The 19,227-nt window shown below is 39.0% G+C and overlaps 1 protein-coding gene across 12 annotated transcripts in view; it reads right to left on the bottom strand.

Moving 5' to 3' along the window:
- The window catches only part of MAST2 (microtubule associated serine/threonine kinase 2), a 153,191-nt gene that overhangs the window by 63,255 nt on the left and 70,709 nt on the right, over positions 1-19,227 (bottom strand). For 4 of the 12 annotated variants that reach the window (XM_036444128.2, XM_036444130.2, XM_036444131.2 and 1 more), the window contains one exon: positions 16,704-16,735. In XM_036444128.2, the coding sequence (XP_036300021.1) occupies positions 16,704-16,735 (32 nt within the window). Of the gene's footprint in view, positions 1-1,343; positions 1,539-4,313; positions 4,548-6,934; positions 6,964-16,703; positions 16,736-19,227 lie in introns of those variants that run through there. The other 8 variants (XM_036444123.2, XM_036444126.2, XM_036444127.2 and 5 more) reach the window with 6 other exon arrangements.

The raw sequence follows: 19,227 nt of genomic DNA, 5'->3' as shown, positions 1-19,227 counted from the left end.
ATCTCACTCAGCATAAAAACAAAAATCCATATAATGGCTTTAAAGTTCTACTTCATCTGGCTCCACGCTATTCAACTCAGACCTCATTTCCCACCTCCCATTTCCTAACTTATCCCACACCAGCTTCACTAAACTCTATTGCACAAAAAGCACATGAAGCAAGCTCTTAGATCAGGTCTTTGGCACTTCCTCTTGCCTGTGTCTGAACCACTCTTCTTTTATACTAGAAGCCTGGTGCATGAAATTCGTGCACTTGGGGGGGGGAGGGTCCCTTAGCTCAGCTTGCACCCTCTCCAATCTGGGATCCCTCAGGGGATGTCCAATCCCTGTAGGATCAGGCCTAAACCAGCAGTTGGACATCCTGCTCTCAATCTGGAACTGTTGGCTCCCAACCACTAGCTTGCCTGCCAGCCTGATCATCCCTAACCACCCTTCCCTGCTGGCCCACACCCCCCCTCAACTGTCCTCCCCTGCAGACCTGGTCCCCCCACAACTGCCCTCCCCTGCAGGCCTGGTTACCCCTAACTGCCCTCCACTGCAGGCCTGGTCCCTCACCACCAATTGCCTTCCCTCCCCTGAAGACCCAGTTGTCCCCCAACTGCCCTCCCCTGCTGACTATCTTTGACCACATGGGGGTGGCCATCTTTGACCACATGGGAATGGCCATCTTGTGTAAGGGTATGAGGATCAATTAGCATATTCCTTCTTTATTATATAGGATACCTCTATTCTGGTTCCATGACTTCTTTTAAGTCTTTACTCATATGTCAAATTACCATTGAGAACCTCCTTGACTATCTTTTATGAAATGACAATTCCTCCTGCCCTATCCTACTGTATTTTCTCAGTATCACTTATGTCCATCTGTTATACAGTTACTCATTAACTCGTCTCCCTCCATTAGAATTTAAGCTCCCTGAGGGCAGATATTTTATCTCTTTGTGCTTACTGTTTTCTCCTCCATGCCTAAAAGTCTTTACTCAAATAATGTTTAATATTTGAAAAGAGAAGCAGAAAGAAAAGGGCAGAGAGTTATTTACAGCAATCTGAGCAAATCACTTAATCTGCTTTGGAATAAAAATTTTCTGTTGTGTAAAATATGGTGTTTGAACTATTCAACCTTTAGAGATCGCTAGCATTGTCACAATTAGTAAGGACATACATTTAACTACTAATAGATATCCTACTATAATATCCTATTCTGCTGGAATTTTAAGCAGAGATCTGTGATGAAATTCCTTTTATTCAGTTCTCCCCATTATTAAGGAGAAAGGTCTGGGTTTTATCTATAAGGCCGGAGGCAATCCCCCAGGCTCACATTCACACCACAGCAGGTTTCTTACCTCCACTGCAGTGGGCGGCTGGAACAAGGACTGCCAGGGTTGCTATGGGCTTGTGGGTTCAGGAAAAAAGCAAGAGGAGAAGCAGCCAGAGCACAATCGGCACTATATGGAACTTTAATGAGCGATAGGGCTGGAGCCAATGAGGGTGAAAACATGTGCTGGTTTACTTCAGATCCTCGGCAAAAAGTAGAGATTCTGACAAGGTATCATAGTAGAAAAAAACAAGGTCAGTGATCACTTTTAACCAAAAAGAAAAGTGTGTTAATTTAGGCAAAAGACTTAAGAAAAGTAAGTAGTCAAAAATCATTCTCAAATATCATACGTCAGTACCAATGTTGGCATAGAATGACCATTAAGACTAAAACTTAATCTACAGAATTTAAACCAAAAATTCCAGCTTTAGATAGTCAATCTTTAGAATTTACTTCTGGGAAAATATTGCAAATTTACTATAATTCATCAATTAGCAAGCATTAGAATATTTTGTGTGTAATGACTAAAACTTCTCAGAGAAATACTACCATAAAAGTCAAACATTCTCAATAGCTTATGAATTGCTAGATTACATCTATAATAACACCAACTTATTTAGCTAACTTTTGCCTGAGTATATCAAATAATGTCACAACTCCATATAATAAAATCTGCTCCTACTTAAAGTTTAGTTTTCCGGGTTATTTTCCCCCTAAAAACAGTCTAACCATCTTGATGTGTTAAGTGCTAATAAAAACTATAAAGTAAATAAGATCATTAGACTGAAAACAGACAGATGGTAAATATAGGTTTCTCCTTTGTTTATCACTGACAGATATGCCATAAGATGATGACAAATTATTAACAGATTTGCAGCATTTAATTTGCTATAGTAGCAGCATGGCTTTTTACACAAAAACCATATTGAACTACCATTTTATTCCCAAGATTACAAACAAACTTAAGTATCACCTAAGCACCTAATCTGTTTTAAAATGTTAATTTCCTGTATTGTTATTGCTGACTGTTTGGATATGGATTGACATTCTACTTGCGTTTAATTATAAATATTCAAAGGAAATCTTTACCTCCCTATCCTTCTAGCTATATTGCTAGATGAGTATATAGTATGAGGACATAAGATAGAAAAGCGGAGGGCTGACAATTATTTAAAGTTACAGGTATGCCCAAATCTCCATAAACAACATATTTTTAAAAATAATAAGAAGTAAAAATATTAATTTCTAAGAACTTCCATTTTTCTAAAGAACTATTTCAAAAATAAGCTCCCTAATATATATGTGTGTGTAATATATATTTATAATTAGACTATATAAGACATTTAGTTCTTGTTAAACTGAATAGGATTGCTTATTAAAAATTTTGGAGACTTAAATCTTATCACATAAAATGAGGCTTTAGCCATAAATTAGGATTATAAAAAAATCTGCCAAAACCAAATCTCCTCATTTTGTTCCTAATTACTACTCTGCAAAAATGATTATACATGGGGATAGAGTCTAAAAAGGATTGTGTGAAAAAAAATTAAAGTGATTTATAAACTATTTACTAGCTCCTCAAGGAGAATTTTACCTACCTAAATTCAAAGTCACTAAAAAAAGATACAATGATTACCAATATTTGGAAAACATGGTTTTTGACCACTTATGCTTTATTAAACTATAAACTAAATTTAAAAAATTTTTTAATTTTGCTAACAAGTCATCTTTACTGCAAATGACACTTTAGTTAATAAAGCTTCTTCTTCATAGTCTTTAATTTTTTAGTCTTAGTATGGGAATAAACCATTTCTTTAAAAGTACAGTTGACCCTTAAACAATGTGGGATTAAGGGCATTGACCCCTTGTGCAGTCAAAAATCTGTGTAGAACTTTGGCTCCCAAAAAACATAACTATCATACCTACTGTTGATTAGAAGGAAGCTTTGCATTTTGTAAATGTATTATATACAGTATTCTAACAATAAAGTAAGCTACAGAAAAGAAAATGTTATTAAGGAAGAGAAAATACATTTACAGTATTTATTGGAAAAAAGCACAAATTAGTAGACCCATGTTGTTCAAGAGTCAACTGTATGACCATCCTTATAATTATATACTTCAAACAAATCTGATTTTCCAAGTCCTGGTAGAATCATTAATTCAATTAATGAGCATATACTAACACCGAAGGGTAATGACCGCAAGGAAGCCCACAGGAGAAGTCTGTCAATTTGAGTACGCCATGCTGTCTCTGGCTAAGCACCAACATTCAGGGGAATACAAGTGCACTCCCTCTGCTCTACGAGTTATGCAAAGGCAGTTCAAGATAGACCACTGAGGTGGAATGGATTCTAGGACACTTCTGTCACTGATTACCCAATTTCCTGATCAAGTCACTCAGCACTTCCTCATTTTAAATAAGCCTGAGCAGCTCTCGAAAAAAGATATCCTGAGGGGAAAGGCTTCTTCCACTCTCTAGTTTTAAATACTCATCTAAATACCTTCTATATTACACAACATAGAAATAAAATTTAGGTCATACTCTAAAGGACTAAGGCTTGGTTCTACAAAGGCAGATTTGAGGTCCTGGGCTGACAGGCCAGGGACAGAAATACAATAACCTCTCTAGCCAAAGAAGGAGATGCTTTCGTTTCCAATTGTTTCTCACATTCATGGGCTTGTACTGCAGCTTTGACACTAACTTTAAACATCTGTTTTCAAATCAGGAAAAAAAAAACCCACACAATCGATCTTCATTGTTAACCCATTTCCCCAACTACCTAAAATGACATCCAACTCAATTTTCAGAATTAGAAACCTCATATGCCCCTGCCAGGGACCACTGTTTTGACCTTGAATTTATGAAGCCAGCTCAGCCCTCTTCCTGACAGACATCTCCAAAGCAGAGTCTTTACCCACGCAAATGAAGGACTGTTAGTTGGCATTAGTTATTTTCCTAACTGCCAGTTTCCACTCAGAGACCCCAGCCTCCTTACTGAATCCGCAGGCATGGTGCTCCCAGTCTCTCTCTCCTCCGTTTCATCATATTCCTGGCTACTCAAGCTTTTGCCCTCTCACACTGGAGTCTTGGCAGGAAGTTTTCTCACACAAGGGGTATGCAGTCTATACGCCAAAGGAAACTTACAAAGGCTTCCCAAACTTAATAGAAAAATTAAAGCACTTTTCTTCAAAAACATAATATTCAGAACTTTCCCCCAAAAGACCTAAAAGCCCAGAAAGCAGCAGTGAGAGTGAGGAGTTCCAGATCCCAAATGAATCAGCTGTCCGTCCTCTGATCTGCCTGACATCATTCACACTCAGCCTGTAACAAATCAGAGCTCCAGAGAGCACCCTGTCCTTCCTCAGCAACAAGCACCACTCCCTCCCCCACAAATCAGCTGCAACCTCCAAGCCTGAGGCCTGGCAGCAGAGAACACGCTGGCAGAAACTGTACATACCAACTTGAAAACTCACCCTGTGACAGAAATACTATTAATTCAGGAGGCGTGGGCCAGGCCAGAACAGCTGTTGCAGTGGGCAAGGGATTGGAAGATAGCATATTAAGGATCCCAAATCGTTTAGTTAATGAGCTAAGGATATGAGGGAATTTCTGCAACATTATTATGGAATATTGACACAGCCTTAAGGTTAGGGCTTAAAGCATAGTCAATATTCAGATTCTGAATTTGGTCAATTTAAGTAAACTCAGAAACCCACCTTTTTTTTTTTTTTTTTTTTTACAGAATTCAGAGCCATTTTCTATTCAATTTCTACTACTCTCTAATCACTTGAGTAACCTTGTGGTGAGAAAAGCCATAGGAAAAGTTAAAGAAAATAAGCCCAGAAACTATTTAGTTTAATTTCATTCAGTAACTATTAATAAAATCATTTATATGGCATACAAAAGATATTGAGGTAAGCTGCAAAAGAAATCTAAGGATAAGCTAATTAATTTCTGCATGATTCAGTTTCCACATCTGTAGAATGAAAATTATTAAGGTACAAGATATAAAGGTTATGGTGAAGATTAAATATACATGAAATAGAAAAGTGTCTGGATAGAGGAAGTGCTAGAGAACTGTTAGCTATTATATGTCTTGCCCTCCAGGAGCTAGCTCTCAATCTAAAGGAGGAGATAAGCCCAAACACATAAGAAACCATCTGACAAAAACAGCCTGGCATAAAGAGAAGAGTCAAATGATCAAATAAACTGTAGAGATAAACACTGACAGCGAAAGAAACCAAAGAATAAGCAAAAGTCTTGGTCTCCTGCTCCAGAACACGTGCCAATTCTGACAGACTCCTCTCATTCATCAAGATGACAAAGTACATCAAATTGTTTTTCTAGGGTAACATTCAAAGGATTAATTCATACTCCAACCAGCACTTCTTCAACTGCAGTCACAACTCTTCAGTGAGTCACTAGGAAAACTTAACATTTCCCTGGTGACAGCACTCAACAGTTTACAGTTTAGGAAGTCAGGACCAACATTTTCTTTAAAGAGAGACAGAATGAAATAGAATAGAAAAGAAAATATCAGAGTGTTTCACACACAGTAAGGGTAAAAATCATTTGTGAAATTTGTGTTTGTGACATTACTGAAACATGTATAAATATACAAGTGCAAACACATGTGATGGGTTAAAATGTAAAGTCCATTTGTTATCAAGGATCATAGTCAGTCTAAAAAATTTGAAAGCCACTAATTACCCTAGAAACTCACTCTGCCTGGTAGATATAGATACTCACAGTTCCTCTCCATGCACCAGCCCAATCACTAAACTCTCACAGCTCCTATTTCAGAATCCCCTGTTCTCTACAAGTCCTAATGAAAATGAAAATGCTCTCTCAGAAACCTGGCACCACTCTGGGAAAGTCTTGTGATGATACCAGGATTGGTCACAAAAGTCCACATTCCCACAACTAAGAGACTAGCCAGTGGAGATTTATTATATCCCCATCCCAAGCTAAGGTCGCACCGTTAAGGCACAGCCCTAAGTTTCTACTCAGTATTCTCCAGTTCTCTGATACCAAATCCCAGGCTACTAAATATTAACAACGACAATAACAGCAACTAACATTTATAAGTAGTTACTAAACACTCTACACGTAATACCCATGTAGTCATCATCACAGCCCTATGACATAAGTGCTATTATTATTCCCATTATATCCTTTTAAATACTGTCTTCAGCTAAGGTGATGAATCAAAGTAATCTCTATAATCAATTTTATAAACTGCTTTGTTACATAATACCTTTCAGTAGAAGACCCTGACAACAAACAGCACCTGGCTTTCTCTCTAGCCTGCTTCACAATAATAAATTGGAAGAGGAAGGAGAGCATGGAGCTCCTTAAATAATGCTTAAGTCAAAAAATATGTTTGATTTTTAGAGAATAAAAGTCATGTCCTATGACCTTCATCTGACCCAAGGAAGATATCACTCTTACTCCCCAAGGTTTAACACATCCACGCATAGAGGACTTTCTTCACATTTACTGTCATTAAAACCCATCTGTGCCAATATTCCCGTGGCTTTGTCAGCACTAGGAAAGTTTAACATTTCCCTGGTGACAGCACTCAACAGTTTACAGTCTGAAAAATAAAACATCCACCTCTTCTTATTCATTCAAGCAACCATTTGTTGATTGTGTTATCACCCTTAAAGCCAGGTAAGAAAGGGCTTCTGCCATGAGCTTCTCACTTTAGAGGTGCTGTAAAATAACCCAAATACAAAAAAATAAGTTAATTAAGGATAAGGGGTGGCCTCTGTCACTTGTGATCTGGCGTTCTGCACTGGCAAAGTGAAACCCTAAAACCCATTCTTGTGACCTATACTGTTCAAAACCCAGGAAAACACTTGTCCACATCTTTCTTTATATGTCCCTTTTTAAAAAGCAATCATGTCAGATTGCTATTTATGAATTGTAAAAGTGCAATGTCAAAGAAAACACTATCTAAAATCATAAAGTATTCAAGAAAAGTCTTAGAAGTAAGCAAAAAAGACAAATTAACCTGTCAAATCCTTCCTCTCAGGTTAACATGAATGTAATAGATTTCTTGGCTAATATGAGTATTGTTTCCATGTACAGCTAAACATCCATTTACATTATTTCTGTTCCAATTAATGGTTCTAAAGATTTGATAATTTAGCTCAGAATCTATAACAGATCACATGGCAGCTGAGAAACATTTTGCAGAATTTGTATTACTAATTAAGTATATTTATGTGCAAGGTTAGACATAATATATGTAAGGCCAAAGACCAGTATTATGTTCTGGTAATTGAACAATTACTAAAATTTATCATTTGTTTTAAATAAAATATATGCTTAGATGTATCTAGAAATAACAATTTTTAAATTTAAAAAAAGAACTGTAGAAAGAAAGAAAGAAAGAAAGAAAGAAAGAAAGAAAGAAAGAAAGAAGAAAAAGAAAAGGAAAGAAAGGAAAAGGAAAGGAAAGAAAGGAGGAAGAGGAGAGGGGAAGGGAGAGAGAGGAGGAAGGAAAGGAGGGAGGTAGAAAGGGAGGGAGGGAGGGAGGGAGGGAGGGAGGGAGGGAGGGAGGGAGGGAGGGAGGGAGGGAGGGAGGGAGGAAGGAAGGAAGGAAGGAAGGAAGGAAGGAAGGAAGGAAGGAAGGAAGGAAGGAAGACATCTTTAAGCTCTGATTTGTCAATCTCATGAGGCAGATTAGATTACCAATGAAGAGTTGATGATTGTCAGGGTGTCTCACAATTCTTTGGGGTTCAGCATCACCCTGCTAACCTTGCCTCACGGAGTGGTCTAGATCCCCTCTAGGGTGAAATGCTTGTTCTCAAACTCTGATCTCTCTGAGGCCTCTGCGGTAGAATCTGAGATTCAACTTAGACTCTGAGCAAGGTTGTGACGCTGGTACTTTAACAACATGAGGTGGTATCCCAGTAACTAGGACAGCTCCACAGAGTGAAAGGTTCTTACTGGTCACAAATATTCAGGAAGATGTCCTCTAGTCTGAGCTATGTCTGAAGGTGCTGGAGAAAAACTCTTCTGAGTATCCTTACAGGTTTGCTGGATATGGATTAGAAGGCACCTTCAGCTCCTAGAAGCTATTGTACTTCCTTGCTACATAGCCTTTTCCAACATGGCTGGATACTTTGTCAAGCTGGTACAGTCTCTATGGTGAGTCTACTTAAATAGATAAAGTCTTATATAACATATCACAATCACAGGAATGATATCCCATCATCTTTACTATGTTCTATTGGTTAGAAACAAGTCATAGGTACTGCCCACACTCAAGGGTACCAGGACTACACAAAAGTATGAGCTGGAAGAGAAAACTATATGGGGACCACATTAGAGTATGTTTATCATGCATGACTATGAAGAAGATTCACCAACAGATAATCCCAAACTGATTTCTATAAACTATTTTAGGACCATTACAGATCAAGGTTTAGTTTACTGCTATGTTTGGTTCTTTCTTTCTTTCTTTCTTTCTTTCTTTCTTTCTTTCTTTCTTTCTTTCTTTCTTTTTATTAAATCTTTTTTTTCTTTTTATATAGATTTTATTGATTTTTTACAAAGAGGAAGGGAGATAGAGTCATCGATCAGCCACCTCCTGCATGCCCCCCATGGGGATGTGCCTGCAACCAAGGTATATGCCCTTGACCAGAATCGAACCCAGGACCACTCAGTCCGCAGGCCGATGCTCCATCTACTGAGCCGAACCGGTTTCAGCTAGTATGTTTGGTTTTCTTGAAAACATCCCAGCACTGAAAATATTAAAGATATGAAAAAACTGTTATATGGCCCTAGATATTGCAGATAGCAATCCTATATAATAAAAGGCTAATTCGCAAATCTACCGAACGGTTCATGGGTCAATACTCAACCACTGAGCCACACTAGCTGGGATGATATGAGAGATTCATGGTTCATTTTTAAATCTATATATTGCTTTAAGATTTTTTTTAACCAATTCTGATTTCTATTGCTGCAGCAGAACAAATATACTTTAAGCAAAACTTAATTTTTTAAAATGTAAGAACAAACGATTCAAGAAAGTTTAATTTGTCATTATTATAAAAACAACACAATTTTTTACATTTCAAAATATTTTATGTAAGCTAGTATGTTCAAAATATCATTTCAATATATAATATAAAACAGTTAATATAAATAATAATTTATAAGATATCTTTATTACAACATAGTGATTTTGCTGAAATTAAGCTGAAAAAATAGACATTTGAGTACCTTGGGAATTATTTGCCTTGTTGCTCAGAGGAATATTTAGATCGTTAAAGTATTAATTCAATTGCCATTTGCCAACTTTCAATAAAATAAAAATTGATAACAGGAAAAAAAAAAGATGACTGGTTATAATATCTGTCTGGTTCCCTTATTAACGATGAGGTTTTTGTTCATCTTTAAATGTTTTCCATTTATATCTGGATGAGAGCTATGATTTTATCATTTTTTGAAAATTGCCTGTTAAACAGTGTTGGAAGTTCTCCATCAGAATGCCCAGTAGATTCACCTCACAGAGCCACAGAGGGAAGTGTATCTCATGTGGACTGCCAAGGCTTCCCAAAGTAAATCTGAAGTGGGGATTTAGAGTTGGCTCCAGAAGTGAATCTGAAATTTACTCACGCTCTAATTTTCCTAACTTTAATTGTCCTCTAGATAATTTGGTTTTGTTTTGTTTACATCTGATAAATTTACTCCCATTGGTGATAGCATGACTGAGATGCTGTTTTTATGGTCTGAACACTCCCAAGGGAAATGAAAACATATGTCCATAAAAAGGCTATACATACTATGTGTACCTGCAATAATGTGGATTTTTTCCAATAGATGGAGTTACACATATGTTGATATATATGTGATTTGATATGTATGCTATTTTGTTGTGTTGACAAGCTTCAAAACTTCATGTCAAATTTGCTGAAGTTGTTAATATCACAGATATTTTTACACTTAAAAATGTCAAACTTCGTGCCAAAAACAGAACAGCTGAATAATTCAGGAAGTTTATGGTGAACATGTTCCATCTCAAGATACTTGTGAACACTAGTTTAAACACTTTAAAAGTGATGATTTCGATGTGAAAAATAAAGAACGTCCAGGTCAACCAAAAAAGTTTGAAGACCAACAATTACAAGCATTACTGGATAAAGATGCGTGTCAAACTCAAAAACAACTTGCAGGAAGATTAAATGATGCTCAGCAAACAATTTCCGATCATTTACAAGCCATGGGAAAGATTTTAAAGGAAGGAAAATCGGTGCCACATCAACTGAACGCAAGACAAATGGAAAACCGAAAAGTCATCAATAAAATGTTGCTTCTATGTCATGAAAGAAAGTCTTTTTTGCATCAAACTGTGACTGTATTTGGAGACAGGGTATTTAGGAGGTAATTAAGGTTAAATGAGGAAATAAGAGTGGGGTCCTAATCTGATAGGACTGGTGGCCTTGTAAAAAGAAGGTATTTTTATTTCCCTCTCCCTCTCCCTCTCTCACTCCCCATCCCCACCAAAAAAAAAAAAGAACAAGTGAGCAAACAGTAAGAAGGTTACCATTTGCAAGATAGGAAGAAAATCCATTCTTAGGAACTGATCATCCTGGCATCTTGTCTTGAACACCTGGCCTCCAGAACTATGAGAAAATAAATTTCTGTTGTTTAAACCACCCTACATCTGGCATCTTCTATGGCAGCTCAAGCAGACTGATACACCATCCAATGGGAGAAGACAGACAAATAATTCTTTATTTACAATTCTATAAGAGTTATGAAGGAAAACTACAAGGTTTAATGAAGGCACATTCTGGGAAACACAGCTTAGGCTAGGGACAGCAAGGCATGGGTGAAGTCAGAAAATCCTTTCATAAGGAAGTAAGACGTAAGCTGAGGCTTGATGGATAAGTAGGACCTAGACAGGTATAAAAGGAGGGAAAACATCTCAGTACAAGGAACATACTGTGCAAATATATAGACAAAAACAAGAATCAGATAGTTTTATGGGGCCATGTCATGACTTTCAAGTGTAATGTAACAAGTAATAAACTATTCACTAAATAAGTTGAAATGAAAGCTAATCATCAAATATGCCCTTAAAAAAACCTTTTCTGACTATTATATGATGGATGGGTCAACTGGGGGGAAGCAATGCCAGACAAAGAAAGACCAGTTAGAAGTTATAGTAGTAGCAGAGGCAAGAGATCACTATGGCTTGGACTCTCTGAACATACCAGTGGTAGCAGAAAAAAGCAGAGGAAATTGAAATTTGAGAGGTGTAACAGAAAGGAGTTGAAGAGGGTGTGAAGAGGAAAGTAACAGGAATAACTGTATTCTATCTTAATAATAAGCTAAAGAATAAAAGAGGAATAGTTTTTGTGAAAGACAATGGCTTCAGTTTTATACTACAAATGCTCAAGGTGAGATGTTTCTGAGATATCCAAGCAGATTATAATGAATTGGGAGTTGTGAGATCCAGACATATAAATGTGAGGGTGACTGGCATAACAGTAGCTATTCTCAACACAATAGTGACAAAACAGGCTCTGATAGATTTTTCAATCTTCAGATCCTGTGTCCACATACTTATGGCTCACTCATAAACCACATACTTTTTATTTTTAACAACAAAATGGTTCCTGTTACAAAATTTGTGAATACAATTGCTCTACCCCTGCCAACGCCTGCCAATTCCTGCCTTCCCACTGGAGAACCTATGGAAAATAATTTTCTATATAAGCCCAATTTTTAGAAGACTATTAAATATAACATAATGCTATCATTCCGGTCTTCACAGTTCTTAAAGATATCAAAACTTCCTGATTTTCAAAGTCCACAGAGAAACTAAAGCACTGTATTAGACAGGCACCACTTTTACCACACAAAGGGTTTACTATGTGCAGCAGGTGGTATCTCTTTTTAGCACACTCCCCAGAAGCATTTATCCAGGCAAACACCATCAAATTACATCAGAGTGGGAAAGTACATGACACTGTTTCATATGTCAGTTTCATAGGAACAAAGTTTGACACATCACATCCTCAAGCCCCAGAAACTCCTCCCTGTCCACTGCCTAACATTGCAGACACCTGGCACTTACTTTCATTTAATATCTGATGTCCAAATCCACTGACCAAATTAGTAAGTCTACAATGCAAAAGGATAACTATCCTCAGGACTCTAAAAATAAAGGCCACCAACAGCAATATGCAAGCCTGTGCATGTGTGCGTGTGCAGGTCCATTCTTAACTCCCCACTGATGCTCACAGCCTCAAAGAAATAAAGCAAAGACATTTCAAGAAATATGAGGACAACCATCTTAAGTTGGTTAGGAAACTATAACTTTCTGGCTAACTAGAAACATAAACACTATTTACACTGAGCTCCTAAGTGTGTTAGGCCTAGGTATTCATGCTGAAATTCACAAACAAACATCCTATTTGAAAGGAATTTCCAAGAGGAGGCCCTTCCACAGAACTGGACAAGCAAAGCCAAGCTGTTTCAATTGAAAAAAGAAAATACAATCTTCCTATATCTTGGGTAAACAAATACAAACAGATTTACTACTTTATTTTCTTTCCATTATTTTTCAGAATCCAGGCCAGTAGTTCTATAGTTTCAACAAGATTATCAGCTCTTCTAAGTCTGATATTCTAATATTTTAAAAAATATATTTTATTGATTTCTTACAGAGAGGAAGGGAAAGAGATAGAGAGCTAGAAACGTCGATGAGAGAGAAACATCGACCAGCTGCCTCTTGCACATCCCCTACTGGGGATGTGCCCGCAACTGATGTACATGCCCTTGACCGGAATCGAACCTGGGACCTTCCAGTCCGCAGACCGACGCTCTACCACTGAGCCAAACCGGTTTCGGCTGATATTCTAATATTTTTTAAGATTTTTTTTTTTAATATTTGAAGATTTTTTTAATGCATTAAAAAATATCCATATGGGTTTAAATATGGTATAGCTTTCTAAAAATGAAGATGGCTTAATTTCAGGAAGCTACATTTAAAATAAATGGTATAAAACAAGCCAAAGAAACTTTAATAACCAACTTGCCCCAAGAAAGCCCTTATCATTGCAGCCTGGATGTTCTCATTCCTCATGTTGAAATTTAGTTGATCTTTTCCCTAATCTGATCAAAACCAACCATAAATATTTGTAGCTTTTCTAAGGCACACTATTGTTCATTTAACTTGGTTTAGGGTCTTACTGATTTGTTTTTCTTTAAAATTTACAACTTCAGCCGGGACCGGTTTGGCTCAATGGATAGAGCGTCGGCTTGGGGACTGAAGGGTCCCGGGTTCGATTCCGGTCAAGGGCATGTACCTTGGTTGCGGGCACATCCCCAGTGGGGGATGTGCAAGAGACAGCTGATCGATGACTTCCTCTCCCTTCCTCTCTGTACAAAATCAATAAAATATATTTCTTAAAAATAAATAAATAAAATTTACAACTTCAAACAGGTAATTATGGCCTGCTAATAATAAAAACAAGTAATGACTACATTTTTTTAAAGTTTACTAATAACAGGCATGGGGCTAAATTCTAAAATATTAACAACAGCTATGTGCTTAATTGCAGGCACTATAACATACTCTTTATGTGTGTAATCTTTTACAGATAAACTGATTCAACTGAGGCTACTGTACACAAACTGTCAGTGTCCCTAAGGTAACTAACTCTACATGTCCTCAATTTTTGCCTATTCAAGAACATTGAAAAAAAAAAAATTCCAGCAATTGTTATCTCCTCTCCTGCATCAGCTATTCCTTTTTTACTGAATAATTTATCTGAAATACAAAAATGATGCAATATGTCCTTTTATATTTTTAAAAGGGGGATTCAACTCTATAACCTTTATATATATATATAATATATATATATGGAAGCCTAAGTGACCATTATAAGCAGTCAACTGAACAACCAGATGCTATGATGCAAACTGACCACCAGGGGGAAGATGCTCAATGCAGAAGCTGCCCTCGGTGGTCAGTGCACTCCCACAGCCAACCTCCTGTGGCTGGCCAACCTCCCGTGGTCCCTCCTCCCCACCAGCCAGCCCTGATCAGCACTGATTGGGACTGGACAAGACAGTCCCAATCACCTGCCAAGCCAAGGAGCCCCACACCTAAACAAATTCATGCACCTGGCTCTAGTTACCTAATAAAAATTTACAATCAAATTTTCTCAATTGTCCAATAATGCCCTTCAACTATTTTTTTTTAAATCCAGGATCCAAACAAGAATCAAGTAGTACATTTGCTTACAGGTCTCCTTTGTCTCCAATAATCTAGAACCCATACTTAATTTTTTTTTTTAATCTTTCATAACTTCAACATTTTTTTTTTTTAAAGAGTCCAGGCCAGTAGTTCCACAGACTGCCTCCTCAATTTGGACTTTTCTGATTACTTCTTCATATATTATACTGAAGTTAAACATTTTTAATGCAAATATTATGTACGAAATATTGTCTCCCATTCTCTGAGTTCATTTGAATCAAGCTTTGGGCCCTCCTCTCAACAATGTGGCTTACCAAAGTCACCAATAGGGACTTCCTTATTACTAAATCCTAAGGCCAATTTTTTAGTTGTTCACATTAGATAATCTGTCAGCAATATTTGACACACCTTCTTGTGGGTTTGGAAACACCATTCTGTTCTGGTTTTCCTCTAACTTCACTGGCTGCTCCTTGTCAGTCTCTATTAAAGAATTCTCCTTATATTCTAAACAACAAATATTGAAGTGCCCCCAATAGAGTCCTTAGATCTTTTATTTTTAATTTTTCCATTTTATTTTTTTTCATCTCTTTCTTTTAATCTAGATTCACTCACTCACTCACCATCAATGCTTCTTAAACTAGTTGTGGGGAAGGATAACCCACCGGCTTCCATGGCCAGGACAGGAAAAGCACACTCGTGAATTGGATTCCTCTAGATCAGTGTTTCCCAAACTTCTCTCATGATGAGAATCACTTGTTAAGTATACAATTTTACCTATATGTTCCCAAAAATTCTAGTTTAGCACTTCTTAGTTGGGATTCAGGAATCTGTATTTTAACAACTCCATCAGGTGATTCTCATCATGAGAGACTTTTGGAAAACACTGCTCTAGATAATACTAAGAACAGTCCCCAGGAGGGATTGTTAAGCAGGAGATTATAATCATAATCACAACTATCCTATATAATAAAAGCCCAGAGACCAAACGGTGGAGTGACCAGAACGACCGATCGACCAGTCGTTATGACACATACTAACTACCAGAGGGCAGACGCTCAACGCAGGAGCTGTCCCCTGGTGGGCAGTGTACTACCACAGTAGGAGCGTCGCTCAGCTGACCAGGATGAGCACTGCTCCTGCTGTAAACCCCGGGCTGACAGGCAGGAACGCTGGCTGTGATCATCACCTTCTCACTCCCTGCCACCTCCTCCGGACACCCGCAGGCTGCTCAGAGCTGCTTCCAGACTCACAGATCTGACCCCAAAGGCTGGGAGGTGGGTTCGTGCCACCACAGGACTGAGGCCTACTCCACTGCCTCTCAGTGCTATTGTCCCTGGGCGCGCCCCGACCGGGTTCCCTGGAGAGGCGAGTGATCCGACTACACAGAAGATGCCAGATCAGGGACCAGCTGCTCAGAGGGTGGATCCACAGCCACTCAGCAGACCAGGATGAGCGGCACTCCCACAGTGGGCCAATCCCCGCAGGCCACACACTGTGCCAGTGCGTGAATCCCATGCACTGGGTCTCTAGTCCTAAATAATAAAAGCCTAATATGCAAATTGTCCCCTTGACCAGAGTTCAACCAGGAATTCGACCAGGAGGCAAGGACAGCAGTGGTGGGCAGCCTGAGGAAGGGAGGCACCCCAGCCAACAGCCACTAAGGACCCTACCTATGCACAAATTTCATACTCATGCACAAATGTCATGCACTGGCCTCAAGCGTGTGTGTGTGTGTGTGTGTGTGTGTGTGTGTGTGTGTTTGTGTATGCCCAGAGATTGGAACAGCGGAATGACCAGAACAACCAGTGGCTATGACACACACTGTGGCACCAAACCAGTCTGATCATGGCCCAATCACCACACCCCAACCCCCGGCAGGCCAGGCCCCCAACTGCCCATGGCCACTGCTCCTAGCCACCCGGCTCACAATCAGGGGCAGGGCTGACAGGCCAATTGCCGTGGCCCCTCCCCCAGACTGGCCCGCCTCTAATCAGCCCCAATACCCTGATCAAGGGCAGGGCCAGCCAGGCAACTGCCTGTGGCCCCTCCCCTGTCAGCCCAGCATAATGGGCCCCCACTGGGACAGGCCAGCCGGACCCCACCTGTACACAAATTCATGCACTGGACCTCTAGTAATGATAATAATCATCTACTTACAAGCTGCCTCTTCTGGGAAGGCTCAACTCCTTCTGAAAAACAAGATACAAACATGTTAGAAAAAAGGACCCATCTTGGTCCTACAGGTCTATACTAAATGTCCTAGGAGATTTATAGTATTATCTTAATAATAGCAAAGACTATATATTTCTAAATAATAACCTGTTCCTTTATCTCTTAAATTTTAGTGCAATTTTAAGTATCACTTCTTTATTCTTCCTTCCCTCCAAAAATATCTCTTAGAATACTTGTGACATTTTCCCCACTAGATGGAACCATCTCGCCAGTGTAGATTTCCAGGTACTTCTTTTTTTTTTTTTTTTTTTTTTTTTTTTTAAATATATTTTATTGATTTTGTACAGAGAAGAAGGGAGAGAGATAGAGAGTTAGAAACATCGATGAGAGAGAGTCATCGATCAGTTGCCTCTTGCACACCCCCTACTGGGGATATGCCCACAACCAAGGTACATGCCCTTGACCGGAATCGAACCCGGGTCCCTTCAGTCCCCAAGCCGACGCTCTATCCATTGAGCTAAACCAGTCCCGGCTCCAGGTACTTCTTAAGCCAGCCATTGACTGCTGATTAACTGTAAAGAATTCATGTCATGAATTCATGTGTGAGGTATATAAAAGGAATGAACTGATTTATTTTTTAATTAGAAGATATTTTAGGTAAATAAATATGTACAGAAAATAATAAAGAGATGGATACATGTACCACTGGCATGAGAAAAAATACTTACAAAAACAGTTGGGGTCCCTATGACTTGCTTTCCAAATCTATCAAGTCTAAACTCCCACTAATCATCACTTAACAGCTATTCTTAATTTTTGTTTATCTTTTCTATATGTGACTCTATTTTATTGCATATATATATATATTCCTTATAGTTTCAAAATTATATATACACAGTTTCAAAGTATATGTATTCATCTGTTGATATCAACATTATACGTAATTGAGGAGATTCCACTAAGTGGATATACTCTTGACCCCTGAACAAAGTGGAGATTAGGGGAACCAACCGTAGTAAAAAAAAATCTGTATAACTTCTGACTCCCCCCCAAAAAATTACAGTTGTCCCTCAGTCTCCACAGAAGATTAGTTTCCCTGCTACCAAAATCCACAGATGCTAAAGTCCCTTATCCAATCTAATAAAAGAGTAACATGCAAATTAACCATCACTCCGTTACACTCACTAGCCATGCCCACCAGCCAATCAGAGGGAGTATACAAATAAACCCAACCAAGATGGCTATAGCTTGGGTTTCCCTGGTAATGGAGGAAGCCAAACTTTCCACACACCCTGGCAGGCCGGCCCAGGCCTCCACTCAAGGCTACAAAGATTCAATTATAGAAGATACATAAATTTCAACAGAAATGGATTCAACCACAGAGCGAGCAGGCGGCTTGGCTCCGCTCCAGGCTACAAAGTTTCAATTGTAGAAGATAAATAAATTCCAGATACCAGGGCCTCCGCTTGGGACACTGGGGGTGTGGCTGGCCTGCAAACCACCACAGGCCCCTCGCCTAGGCCGTCCCACACCCCAAGGGAACCTCACCCTGATCCAGGACACCCTTCAGAGCAAACCAGTTGGCCCCCACCCATGCACCAGGCCTCTATCCTATATAATAAGAGTAATATACAGATTGACCATCAGTCCAACACACAAGATGGCTGCCCCCATATGATCAAATGTCCTACCCCCATGTGAACACAAGATGGCCACCACAAGATGGCCAGCAGGGGAGAGCAATTGGAAGGGACCAGGCCTACAAGGTAGAGCAGTTGGGGGTGATCAACCCTGCAGGGGAGGGCAATTAAGGGTGATCAGGCCGGCAGAGGAGAGAAGTTGGGGGCAATCAGGCTGGCATGGGAGTGAGAGTGGGATTGGGCCTAAACGGGCAGTCGGACATCCCTTGAGGGGTCCCAGATTGAAGAGGGTGCAGGCTGGGCTGAGGGACACCCGCCATCCCCAAATTTCCTGCACCGGGCCTCTAGTATAAAATGACATAAAACAATGCATACAGTCTGCCCTCTACATCCATGGATCCCCATGGATGGAAAAATACTATTTTCCATAGCAATTGGTTGAATCTACAGATGCAAAACCTAGGGATACAGGGGGCCAACTGTACATTTATTGGAGAAAATCCACATATAAATGGACACATGCAGTTCAAACCATGTTGTTCAAGGTTCAACTGTATTTCACGTTAGTTCATTAATTTTCAGTAGTCAGTCATCCAACCTGTACATACACTAATATTTATTTACCTATTTTCCAGTAAGTAGAAACTAATTTTCTTTCCATGTTTTTCTTCTCCATCAAAATAATGCTCCTATAAACATGCTTGTATTTATTATCACATGTATTTTGTAAAAAAGATTTCTTAGAAGTGTACACTAAATGTGGAAATGCTGGGTCATAAAGTATCAGAAATCGCTCCCCCAAACTGCACCAACATTCTGTAAGAGTTCTTCCTAGACCAGTCTCACAAATTCCTGACACTTATAACCAA

Source organism: Pipistrellus kuhlii, unplaced genomic scaffold, assembly GCF_014108245.1.
Source record: "Pipistrellus kuhlii isolate mPipKuh1 unplaced genomic scaffold, mPipKuh1.p scaffold_m20_p_2, whole genome shotgun sequence".
In the NCBI taxonomy this organism is placed as follows: Eukaryota; Metazoa; Chordata; class Mammalia; order Chiroptera; family Vespertilionidae; genus Pipistrellus; species Pipistrellus kuhlii.
The sequence above is the reverse complement of the archived record's forward strand: the minus strand, read 5'-3'. Positions and strand labels throughout refer to the sequence as shown.